The 13,587-nt window shown below is 42.1% G+C and overlaps 1 protein-coding gene across 7 annotated transcripts in view; it reads right to left on the reverse strand.

Annotated features, from left to right (window-relative positions):
• Positions 1-13,587, reverse strand: part of LOC129772813 (dynein heavy chain, cytoplasmic) — a 28,778-nt gene that overhangs the window by 12,421 nt on the left and 2,770 nt on the right. For 4 of the 7 annotated variants that reach the window (XM_055776299.1, XM_055776298.1, XM_055776297.1 and 1 more), the window contains exons 2-5: positions 8,002-9,623; positions 7,437-7,946; positions 7,182-7,220; positions 162-4,382 (exon numbers count right to left, since the gene is read on the reverse strand). In XM_055776299.1, coding sequence (XP_055632274.1) covers positions 162-4,382; positions 7,182-7,220; positions 7,437-7,946; positions 8,002-9,623 — 6,392 coding nt within the window. The remainder of the gene's footprint in view (positions 1-161; positions 4,383-7,181; positions 7,221-7,436; positions 7,947-8,001; positions 9,624-13,587) is intronic. The other 3 variants (XM_055776302.1, XM_055776301.1, XM_055776300.1) reach the window with 1 other exon arrangement.

Genomic DNA, 13,587 nt, shown 5'->3' on the forward strand with positions numbered 1-13,587 from the left:
CAATTGCGGTTCAGGTTTGATTAGTGTGTGTGATGGATTGGTTGAATGGGGAAGAAAAAAAAGTTTTTTGACTTCAGTTGTTAGCTCCGTACACATTATGACAAAGGTTCTCTGAATGATGGGAAGAATATCTAAGAACTAACATAATGAATACAACTCACCTTCTCCATCCAAGCGCCACCTTGTTCATCGCCTTCGCCACAAACCAAATATTCCTCGGAGCACACTTTGCGAATTTCATCCTTTAGTCCCTTCATCTCAGCTCTAGTATATCCAACATTCGGGAACACATCACTCAACAGCGAGAAGAGTAGCGGAATGTCCTCCGCTACTAGCTTGGGTACCATCGTTTCACAAACAGATTGGATCAAAATTTCTTGCTCCGGTAAATTCTCAGCAATCGAAGCTTCATCGATGTTCTCTTCACCACGTTGCCTCATAGTGTCCTTTATTTTCATTATACGATCACGCTTAACATTACCAGCCGATACCAATACAGATTTTAGCGCACGAAGCCCGAAGTCGTAGTGAGACTGATTCGAAAGTTGTTCGTCGCACAGCTTGAAGAATGGTACTATCTTGCAAGCAAGCTTTTCGGCCGTGCGAAAACCTTGACTGAACAGCATAACTTCTGCAATCAGCTGACGATCCGGAGTAGTCATAGCAAGTGAGCGGAATAGTTTCTTCAAGTTATCCGGCAAGTTGGAACGACCAGCATAGCCAGGATTCATGGTGATAAAGATGGCCATATCTCGAGAAACGCGCACTTGCTTGCCAACCAGCTCAACGGTTATGCTATGAGTGTCCTTCAGGCTATCTCGCTGTGATTTCAAAGCTTCTTGGATGGTTTGAATCTGCTGCGAAACGGCGGACAGCATACGTTCCTCGAGACGATTGAACTCGTCAAAGCAACCCCACGCACCTACCTGACACAGACCGACAAAAATACGCCCCATGGCCTGGAAGTCGAACGTTTCGTCGCAGTTAAACACAAGCACGAAGCGACCCAGCTGATTACCGAGTGCCTTCACCGATTCCGTCTTACCGGTACCTGCGGGACCGAACGGTGATCCTCCAAGCCGAGCTTCCAACGCTTGCGTCATCGTCAGATAGCAGCGATCAGTTAGCGGCGTTTGAACGAGACGATCCTGAACGCCAAGATACTCGAAACCATAGTAGAAACGAGCATTTGCCATGTGAATCGTAAGCTGCTGAAGTACTTCCGTTTGACGAGGGTCGAAATAGAAACGCATCTCGCATAGCCAGTGGAACGATTTCGGATTGTTCACACCGTGAGCAATCAGACGTCTTGTTACTGTACGTTTGTGCACGAACTCGTTGATCAAATGTTCGAGTTTCTTGCGACGCAGTGGAGGTTGTTCCTGAAGAACGGAATCGGCCAGTACATTCAGCGTTGCCTCGACAGTGCCGAGAACACGAATAAGGGGAGACTTATTTCCCGGACTATCCAAAGCTTGCTGTAAAGCAGCTTCCACATCTTCGGACCACAAAATTTGTGCCGCTAGCACTACAATTTGTGCTTGATACTTGTCACACCACTCCATGTATTTCTGGGGATCGATTTGATCTTTGAATTGCTTGATATCCTGCACGGCTTGAGCAAGATACGAAGCCAGTGTGAATCTCATTTCCTTCTCAACCAGAGTCAACCATTCATTAATTTTTGGGAATTCAACCGTCGATACAGGCTTGATGAACTTTACCTCTTCTCCCTCTCTAGATGCGATTCCCAAAATAATCGTATTATCCTCATTGAGTAATATCGAAGCCACACCAGCGAACATTTTCTTGAAGTGTTTTTGTAAACGAGCCACATTCTTGCTGTTACCGATAATCTCCAAAAGGTCCTCATCTCCAACAAAGTAAAATCGAGGGAAGGATGTTCTCTCCCGCTCCAAATATTCTCCCAGTGCTTTCTGGATTTTTCCTAGCAAATCGGCCAGTCTTTCCAAAGATCTTTGTACCGCTGGTATATTCAACACATCCATAACTTTTGGTGATTTGGCGACTTTCTTCATCAGCCCAAGGAATTCCGAGCTAATGCTCTGGAAACGGGACGTCTCCACTGGTAGTAGAGTTTTGATGTCGGCGGATCCAGAGAAAATGCCCTCCAAGTAAACCCAACGCCGCTGGACATCAATCCATACATCAAATAGAGAATTGATGCGATTCAACTTTTCCTCCCAGGTTAGAGCTTCTTCCTCGAACACTTTGTAGTATGGAGACAGCTTCATCGCTGCAACCGAATTGATATGCTCCTTGACTTTGTTGAATAAGTCGTCCCATCCGCGAATGATTCGGCACTTGTTCTGATAGTTAATCAGATCCAGTTCGTAATTTTGCCAGCTTTCGCGTACTTGCTTCAAGAATTCCTCTAGTGCCATTTCACCCTGAGCCACAAGTATAATATCTTTTACAATTGATTCGTTCTTCAGGAGATTGACATCCCAGACTTGTCCCAGAGTCAAATCCGATAAAACCCAACTGACGCGTAGCTGTTTAGTCAGCTGCTTCCAATGACGTTCCTTCAATGCATCGGATTTCAACTCGACAATCATCATGTTCACCTTGATGTAGCTCTGTAGCAGCTTCTTAACATACTCGTAACTTTCGTACATTCTCAGACGAGCGGGAAGTTCCTTCAGTTGGTTCATCATAGCTTCCAAAGATTGGCGAAGTTTCCGCGGTTGCACAGAAAGCCATGGCTTCTCGCGAGTTTCATCAATCTGAGCCCAAATCTTAGACAGCTCGCTCCAAACACCCCGCAGATCTTGCAATTCCTCCAGTACGACGGACATCCGCTCGGTGCTATTGTTTGGGATAGCCGATTCTTGCAGTTCCAGCGCTTCCTTAGCTTTGGCCACGTTATCACGCTCTTCCTTCAACCGCGAGAACTTGGTTTCAAAAATGTGCAACTGCTGCAGGGCATCATCCGGACGTGTACGTCCACCAGTCGGCTTATTCTTCTCCCAATCGTTCAAGAAATCGAGAGTTCTCGATTCCACGGCTTTATCCTCGGCAACAATCTTTGCCTGCAGACTGGCGACCTGTGTTTGAATAGCCGAATCTTTACGTTTCATTATTTCGTTGAAGGCAGACCATTCTCCCTCAATGTTGTCAACGTGCAACCAATTGTTCGGGAACTGGAAACGTTGGCGTTCCAGGATTCGCTGGGCTTCACGGTAAACTTCGACCTGTTTGTCCCAAACGAGCATTTCTTTCTTCAGTGACTGCACGTAAGTGATGAAGCATACCGCGTCTGAAGTACTGGCTGCTTCGATGCTCTGTTGTTCCAAGTCGCTTCGGCTTTTGGAGACTTTGCCGTGGAAAGTTGTCATCTCGTTACCCAGCAATTGACCAAACTTGCTCAGCGCTTCCTTATGCCACGAGTCGTATTTCAAGGTGACCTTTGCCTGGACCTTAGCATAGTCGATGACAATAGGTCCATACGCGCGCCGGGTATCTGACGTGTCGAATGTGGTTCGAGATTTTTTAATATCATTCAAACATTTAATCCACAGATTGATGTCCTCTCCCAGGCGACCATACAGTATGTCCGCTTGAAGATCCCACAAACTCTGATAGCGAAGCCATTCGTCGACATAGTTGCGAACCTCGGAAATCTGATTCTCGATCGCTCCATAGGCACCTTCCAATGGATCAGAACCTCCCGGCAATTTGGTGAGTAGATTTCTGTAAGTTTGCGATACTGGCTTGTCCAATCCCACCTGATAGCGAGAGCTCTGTAGACGGGTTTGGGACGTAACGATTGCTTCCCAAGCGAACAGCTGCTGCATAATTTGGAAACGAGCTTCCTCAATTGAAGGGTATAGATACATTTGCTGATTAGTTATTCGGATTTCGTGAATCGCTCTCTGAATCTGAGGATCGCCACCTGGTTTAATAGTTGGCTGAGCTGGAGCGTCAGTATCCATTGATAGATCGAGTTCCTTCTTGTTGCCAGTGAGGGCATCGGTCCACGCTTGGACACCGGCTTGTAATCGAGCCGCCAGTTTTTTTTCAACTTCCTCATCTAGGCGCGCCACCCAAACGTGCAGATTCGAGTACTGTTTAAGTGACAAATCGTCGACAGCGTGTTGTATTTTCGACAAAATGTCTGCGAATGTGGCCGCACTATAGGGACAAGTTTCGAGAGACCGTACGTCCACATCGAGTTGTTCTTCGACGACGAGTAAATCTTCCACCTTCTCCTGGAAAGCGGTTACATTCTCCGAAAGCCGCTGCACATATGGATCGAGCTTGTAGCTCTCCCAAACCAGTGCGATTCCCTCCGAGACAAGCGCGAGTACTTCCTTCCGTAGGCCGGCCACCAGTGGAATGATACTGGCACGATCTTCAATCTGTTTCGCGGGGAGAAAAAAAAAACATTAGAACTGGAATGCTGAGAACCGGAGGACTTCAAAACGAAGCGGATAACATATGTAAGAACAGTTCGTGCAAAATGAATCGATGGCTACGAAGCAGTAGCAAATAAGCGTGAAATATTTGCGTATATAGCGTATGAGGTTGTATATTTCATACAAAGAGGGTTTTGCCAGTTGTGGCTAACCATTAGAATTTTTGTTGCAAGAGACAAGCTTGATTGGCATAACGGTCGCTGAATATGAATCAAAGTTAGATCCAAGATTCGAAAAAACATATAAATAAACATCTAAATTTATGTAACCATCTAATGGAACTGATAGAAATGTAGTACGTTACAACATATGGCAGTACTGCTCTGTTTTTAACTATATTTTGAAAGTTTCGATACTGAACTATTTAACATTGTATGTATTTGGAATATGGTACATAAAAAAAACTAGGGGTGGGTTACATCTGTGATATAATCGCAAGGTTAACGTAGGACTACCATTGGCTTAGTAATCATTTGTTTGGAGTTGCATCTGAATCAATTCTCAATGAATGAATATTTTGAATGATTTCTGTAATAATCTTTAATTATCCAAAATTACACTGAAAATGTGACTGCTTTTGAGAACTAAGCCTATGACTACTCTGTGGACCTTCTATCACATAAATAATCGAAATAAGCCACAATACAATTGTCATCTGTTCAAAATCAAACAGTTGCAAGATTTCATGAGAATTCTGGCTCATATCATCATGGAATAGTGAGACTCTTGAACATTGTTTCGGAGGGCGAAACGTACGTGAAGATGAGTTTTAGGCAAGTCTGAAACCAGACCTCTGCCAGAGATGTCCCCAGCAAATTTTAAGTACGTTTTCGCTGATAAATTTGTCAGTTTATTGCTTTTGCTAGGGATTTGCAGCTGTGGACAGAAAACCAAGTTATATGCCACGATGGACTCGAATATGTATAGGATAGGAAAAGAATACGTCTCCTTCCGTTTATTAAGGCTTACAAAAGTCGAGAGGCGCTTGAGTGGTACCTTGACAATGGGGTCGATTGCATTGAAAAAAAACTTCAATCCTCCCAATGGTCCCTAATTCCGCCTAATCGCACACTTTTGATCAATTGTTAAGCGGAAATCGAAGAAGGGTGCCATTCGATCATTATACCATTGCATTCGAGATACCGAAAATGAACCAACGCCAAACCTCAAAAACTGGATGAATCAACTGTGAGTAGCTCGCAGCTGATTCATCCAGTTTTCTTCGTTCTCTTTTTCGTTCTGTTCTGCGTTCACGGAATGTGAGCAAAAGAAAATATCCCTAGTTTTGCCATTCATTGATATTAATATACCAGTTCATTCACTATCAGCATCGTCCTCGGACACTGACGAAACGGAGAAATTCGTTGAGGAAGATAACGAATTACAGAATGCTCATAACAGTGACAAGAAATTAAATTGTTCAAGCATGCAAGGTTTCCGTGTTAGTTAAAATGCTTTCATTTTACATAGTGAATATGCAATTCCAATTCCACTTGTCGGAAATGCTTCAAAATACTTGAATTCCGATGTAAAAAAATACCATCTTGACTCAAATTTCAAACATTTAATTTTTGACTCGAATTCTGAACACACGAACATAACATGATGGTGTCCAAGACACGACCGCAATGGGAATATTTCGAGCTTCCTTTTGCAAACGAATCAAACTGTTCTATAGTGAAACTGCCAACATCCAGCTTTGGCTGACGAAGTTTGCATTCCCTACTCGGATCGATTCTGCAGAATGCTTCCTCGCCGTCCAAACCTATGTAATCCTTAGCTGTGAGTGTGCATGTAGGTCTTGCTCTTTTGTTGGCATTGCGCTTGCGCCACCGATTTGCGTTGCCCTTTCGGAGTAACATCAAAAATAACTGAATAAGCACTGACTCGATGAGAAAATCACACACATATCGGGATATTGAAAATGAAAAGTCACAACATTCCTGACAATTCAATTGCAATGAATAAATGAATTCTCACGACTCGAGCTTTGAGGAAAGCACAGATAGCACAGAATGAATATGAATGAACACAGTTGTAAATTTGTTTGCCGTCAAATGAATGACAGCAGCAAAACAAGCAAAATAAACGGGTTACACTAATAAAAATATATTTTCAATATTACTTAACAAGCTCAATATTTCCAAGCCCTGATACCAATACTTTATTGCTTTTTTATTTAAGTTGATTGAAAACAGCCAGACCGAGTTGCAAAGAACCGGACCCAAGAAATCAATTAAGATAGGAGGAATGCGACCCAAAGCATTATGGTAGCTACACTAGCTAGCAATTTGAATCAGTTTACTGAGTCCAGTAAGGACTGCATAAAGTTTGAATAAATTTTCATATAAAACTGTTATATCAAACGATCTTTACACCAATCGAATTCATAACAAACGGTAATGCTCCTACAGTGTCAATTGATCCAATCATCAATTTTGATTCATGATTGTAAATTCTTACGAATATACTACTTTAAGTATTGAATTGAAGCGATAAAATACAGCAGAAAATAATGGATACATCGGAAAGCTATCAAATAAAATTGACAAGAAAAAAAAACCATCCGACCAAAACAATTAACTAAGCCTAAGGCTGCCGGGTCTACCCAAGCTCTTAGTTATAAGCGAATAGCAACCAAAGAAAACCAACTGAAACCCTAGAAAAAGCGCTTGTACTCCAATCAGCCAGAACAAAAAAAAATAAAAATAAACAAATAAATGCTATTGTAACTAGTTCTACCTTGAATACTGAATTTTGTGCTAAACTCCTATTTGTTAGCTGCATGGAAAAACAATATCGTTGTACAATACGTTTCGGGATATTTTGTGTATGAGTGGGATGATAGTTTTAATGCGGTCGTGTCAAACATTAAAGTGGGTTGGTTGATTGTCAAAAACTAAATGAGTAATGATTCAAAATGATGAAACTTTTTGACACTGGTGTTTGAGACCATTTTTAGTTAGCGAATAAATGTGCAAGCGGAAGCGATCTTACCTTTTCCAGGGTACGTTCATAGGTCCGAACACTTTCAATCAGCGAGATTGCGAACGGGTACAGCTGATTCGCCTGATGTGCTTTATTGACAATCGCAAGTGGAACGCGAAAACCCAGACTCTTCAAGTTGCGCACCTCTTTGTAGAGGGTGATAATTTCTGGCAAAAAGTTCACCCTCAGTCTCAATGTATTGCCTCGACCAGTTCGCGAACGAGTTGACTCAATAAGGAAAATACGTCCGGTAATACCGGTATTACGTTCTTGGACTTTCCGTGCCCACTCCTGGAAAACTTCAGCCGTTGAAAGCTTAGCCCGAAAACTATCGCCATCTGCCTTCAGTTTTTGTCCATCAATGTGCGATTCCCAGCCCTTGCCAAGAACGTCTTCAACACGTTTCAAATACATCGTCAATTGATTATCGATTTGGCGAGCCCAGATGATTGATCCTGCCACTGGAGGTAAATCGCGAACAACCGATAATCTGCAGCTCTTACTCTGGGGATATTGTACCTGTAACAGTATTATGTTTTACTGTGTGTTACAAACTGCAACCTTTGCAAAATACCTTAAACTTCTCATGTAATGCTTCAATATCGTCCTTCACCCGTTGGATCAGCTGTGTCTGATACTCGCGAATAGCACCACGGATGTGTGGGCGCACGAATAGCGCATTGAAGCGCGAGAAAATGCGGAACATCTCATTGGCGTTTTTCGCAGTGCCCAATTGATCGCGCAGATGAGCCGTAATGCGTGTCTCGACTCGATCGATGCGTTCTTCGTAGCGCTTGATCGCTGCATCCCACGCTTCCGATCCTTCTTTGGAGATATCCAAGCATTCAATTTCCTTCACATTCTCATAGGCCAAATTAACCTCCTCGATAGCGTTGGCATCAGCGCTATCCAAACTGTACGGTTGCTTCGTATCGGTACTGTTAGCGTCACCAGCACCAGACATACCAGACGGTTGGCGAGCTGGACGCAGAACGCGAACAATAACTGTACGTAGCTGTTCGTGTTGACGACGGAACTTACGCATATGCTCCATGCGTTGTTGAAGTTTCTTGTGAGCCGGAGCAATGCGCCAAACCATCTTGATATGCTCGTCGCGCTTCTTTTTAACGATGTCTCTTAGAATTCCCTGAAGCTTGTCGTACTCGTCATCCCAACAACTGAACACCTCAAAGCATTGATTCATTACACGTTCAAATTCATCGAAGGGAATATGCATCAAACGGCGAGTTCCGAGCACCTTCAACAGTTGTTGGCTGAGATCTCTTGAGATGGCCTCGATCAAGCGTAGACAGCGTTGAATGGGGTACTTAGTGCTACGAATCTTACGCAAATGGTTGAAGATAGACTGAACTGCTTGACGTATTTTATCCAATTCAGTAGCTGACAGCAGATCGTTGATCGGGAAATCCTTCATCAGTGGATTGTAATCGGCAACCATTGCTAGTGTTTGTTTGAGTCCAGTATCGGTATCAAAGGAAACTGTTGCGTGGAATCGTTTGCCATGTTTTAGAATGTTCAGTGTCAAAGCTACTTCCGGAGATTCACGCTTCTCTTGAATACGATGCAAAGCGCGTTCAAGGTTTAGCCAGAAGGAAATCTCTTGCAGTGCGGTACCAGAGGAAGGATCACGATCTAGTTTGGTCACCTTCTGGATCTCCTTAATCCAGCGGTTAACTCCATTTTGTAGCGTGTTCAAGAAAGTAGAATCCTCTATCTTGTCTCCAAAATCAGTAATCTTTGCCTTTCGTCCCTCATCGGCGCATTTTTTCACGACTTGAGCAACCGTTCCGTTGATGTTCAAAGTAACTTCCGGGATGTCAATGTTCTGCTGTAGATGCAGCAGTCCCATTTCCAGCTCAGCAAGTTTTTTCTCCACAGATGGCGCCATCTTGTCACCATCACGATCGGCGCGACCTGATTCCTTCACGTAACTTTTAAAGAATGGAGCCAATGTCTTGCTGATGAATGAATGCAACGTCTCGTATGGTGAGCCCTCAGAAAAGTTGATCAATCGAATTTGTGAATGAATCGACTTATCTGCTTCAATCACGATACCACGTTTGATGCACACCAGCGAAGCCATGCGTTGGTTGGTGAAGTGAACGTCGTTGCTGATGTAGTACGTGACGGCGTCCTTCTCCTCTTCGCCCTCGGTTGGTGGTTCGTTCTCGTCATCTGGAATGTTCGAATGTCAAGATTTGCTAGTAAGCTGTTTTTTATGATTATGGGAATCTGCATTTTAATTTTGTTGGGGGGAAAGAAATAATTTTTTTTGCTGGTAAATGTATCGATTGAATAATTCGATATCGAAAATCGGCGGTCGAAATGATGAATGATGTTTCTACTGTAACAGCCAATTCTCTAATGATCCCGGTCTGGTAATTTTATTGTCGAAGATTACCACGACCAACTGCCGAAAATGTCATTTAGGCCATGTAAGCACTGTTTTCATAGAAATTTTCCTACCTTTTATTTCACCGAAAGGGAATGTCGCTACACTATCGGCGACGGTAGTGCTAATTTTTTTCTATTTATACCAAGCCCCGGGCAAGGGGATATGATCCGCGAGTCAAGATGTGCTACAAATTTAGCTGTCATTGCCAAACCTATCAAATTACTCGGCGAACTCAAGGCAAATCTATGGAACAAGGTGCGCCCATTCGCTAACTAAAAAAAGAATTGTTTTTTGAAAAAAAAATTTATGTGAAATGTAATGATCATGATGATCACAAGGGTCTGAATGATAATATAAAACGTAGAACCCTAGGTTGATCACTTGAAATGTAGTATTATATTATAATGTAAACCAACTTAAGAAATTGAAAGAATTTAAGTGAAATAAAAGGGTTTGAATGAATTCTGCATTATTTCAATAATTTCAGTTGTATTTAGCTGCTGCTCATGCTTTATTCGAAAATTTGCGTTTTGCGTGCGGAAAAAATGAAGCGTTTGCCGAATAAAACGTTCTATTGAATAGAGTTCACAAACCGTGCACAAGTGTATTATGTTTTGTTTACAGGTAATTCGTATATTTTAAAAATGGCTACAGTATGGTTGTGAAATGTTGACCCACCACCATATTGAGATGCTTAGAAGTATACGCCTTGGATGAAAAGTGAAAACAAGCTAAAAAACAACGGACGTGTTAAATTTTTGAATTTTGAGTTGAATTTTGCGATTTAATCATGAAGTGTCTAGTGCCGTCGTGCCCAAATAGTTTTCGGTGTATGACGGATCATCGTTCCTATTCGCGGCATCGGTTTCCGAAAGATACGAACAGACGACTGCAATGGGTGCGAGCTATTGCAGCTAATGACAAACGCATAATTGACATGGCCATTAATTTCGGAACGGCAGCAATTTGCTCCATGCACTTCTCCCAAGATTGCTTGAAAAAAACCAAACTGAAGCATACGTTGGTTAACACTGCGGTACCCACGATCTTTGGGAATCACTGCGGAGTGTTGGGGTTGGTATAATTGAGTTACGTTAGTTACAGTGAACTATGGATTTTATATCATTTATTACTTTTTAGCGCTACCACAACCGACGGACAAGCATCTCCCGTGATACCTTCAGTGTCGTCCGAGGTTGTGGATCATATTTCCGGAAAAAGTGTCACTAAGAAAAGACCATTGAGGTATAGATATCGTCGTTATGGTTGTTAATTAATAATTTTATATGAATTGTCATCAATTGTCATTAAATAAATTCAGGACTATCCGATATGCTGGAGATGTTGCTACCGGACGTTGGGAGAATGAGCAAATTTCTAAAGCTCTTCCGAAAATGCAGACACAGTTTGTTCGATACCGGAAAACGATCAAACGTCTGCGAGACCACAACAAACGTTTGAAGGATAGAATAAAAGCTATGGAGGAGTTCATGCTGAAGCCTCAAAATAGAAAATTGCTTCCCGAATCGGAGGAAATTCTGGTAAGTGTTTCACTTATTTTAACTGTATTTACGCTATTCTCTGAATATTGAAACTGATGTTCTATGGATATAATTATATGATTTTTGTTTCTATATTACCAGAGATTTGCCAAGAATAACGGAGTTTTGAAGGAGTTGTGTGCCATGAGGAGAGGTCAGCCTTTCAGTGAGGCATTACGAAAATTTGCAACAACGCTCCATTTTCATTCCCCTCGAGGATATGGATACGTTCGACAAATTTTTGGGAATACGTTGCCTCACCCAAGGACTATCAGACGATGGTATGTAAACGCGGACGGAGAGCCGGGGATCACTGGCCAAGCTCTGGCGGTGCTCAAACAAAAAGCGGCACAGAAAGCGGCAGAAGGCAAAGAGTTGCTGGGATGCCTACTGATGGACGAAATGGCGATTCGTCAGCAGGTTCAATGGAATCGATATAAAAGCATCTTCGAAGGAATCGTCACCTCAAACACGTTGGATGAAAGCATTACACCAGCTAAAGAGGCCCTCGTATTCATGGTCTCGGGGATAGAAGAATGTTGGAAGATTCCTGTAGGATACTTCCTTACCGATGGTGTGAAGGCGAAGGACAAGAAGAACTTAATGATAATAGTTCTTCAAAATCTGCACGAAGCGGGGTCAAAGTGGTAGCAGTAACATTCGATGGTACAAAGACGAATATAGCAACTGCCAACGCTCTGGGGTGCAACCTCCGGATTGATTCTGGCCATCCGCTAAAAACCAGTTTTACTCACGTTTGCAGTTCATATGAAGTGTATATATTGCTTGATGTAGTACATATGCTTAAACTAGTACGTAATACACTTCACGCTAAAAAAGTTCTGTACTCAAAGAACGGCGAGGTAAAATGGGAGTACATAGAAAAATTGAATGCATACCAGAATAGAAGAGGCTTTAAGATGGCAAAAAAACTTTCAGACAATCACGTCTTTTTCGAGAATAATAAAATGAAAGCCATATTGGCCATCCAAACGCTGAGTAATGGTGTCGCATCAGCACTGGAGCGTTTAATTTCCGAACCAGACTTTAAGGAATGCACTGCCACCATCGAATTTTTAAGTGTCTTCAACGATATATTCGATATATTCAACAGCATGAACCAGGACGCAAAGGATTTCAAGAAAGCTATTTCGATTGAAAATATTGACCTTCTCACACCTGCTTTTCGATTTGTGGAGCTGTACATAAAAGGTATAACTTATTGTAAATTTGGAACTAAAAACTATTAGAACATTTTATTTCCAGGCTTGAAACTAAATGATGGTACCTCAATACTCAAATCTAGAAATCGAACCGGCTTTCTAGGTTTCCTGGTTGCAATTGAGTCGTTCCGAAATTTATGTCGAGAATACTGCGAAGAAAATACCATCTTGAATGCAATATATACATACAGGTTAGCTCTCACATGTTTTTAATTGGCTCAGTCATAGCTTAGGCTATTTTTCAGGTTTAGTCAGGACCATCTCGAACAATTTTTTGGATATATCCGATCAAAATCTGGCTCAAACAACAATCCGAATGCTGTGCAGTTCAAGGCAAGCTATAAAAGGCTACTTCGGCACATCGAAATAACGGGTTCTGTGTACGCCAACTGCACGGATCTTAGTATCATACCACTTTTGAGTTGTTCTGAGCCTGCAACGAATCACCTCAACCTACCAGAGGTTTTAAGTGATAGTTCAGAGGACTACGGAACTGGCAAGGAGTGGGAGGTATTTTGTCACGATGATATCACCTCATATGCATTTGAAACCAATATTGAAAGGCTTACAAAACAAGTCCATTCCAAAATTGCATGCTGTGATTGTAAAAGTTTTCTGTTGGGTTCAGAAGCAATGATTATGATCCAAAAGGCAGCAGAATTTGAATTTATGGTACAATATTCATTGGTAGCTTAAAGAAAGAACTAATAACAACAATACACTTTTTCAGGCGATAGCTGGAGGACAAAGAAAACGCAATATTGATGCTCAAGTCGTTTTGAGAAAATCACTGGCCAGGAGCACTCGTCTTGACATACTTCTTCCATGTGACATCAATCACCAACTTCATCTGCTGCAAATTATATGCAGTACGTATATAAATAACAGGATGGAAGTATATGCACAAAACGTGATTGACTTCAAACCGTCTATTAGACAGAAGCTGACAAAACTAATTCTCTTCGAAGGCAACTGAGCAA

This window comes from Toxorhynchites rutilus, chromosome 3 (assembly GCF_029784135.1).
Source record: "Toxorhynchites rutilus septentrionalis strain SRP chromosome 3, ASM2978413v1, whole genome shotgun sequence".
NCBI lineage: Eukaryota > Metazoa > Arthropoda > Insecta > Diptera > Culicidae > Toxorhynchites > Toxorhynchites rutilus.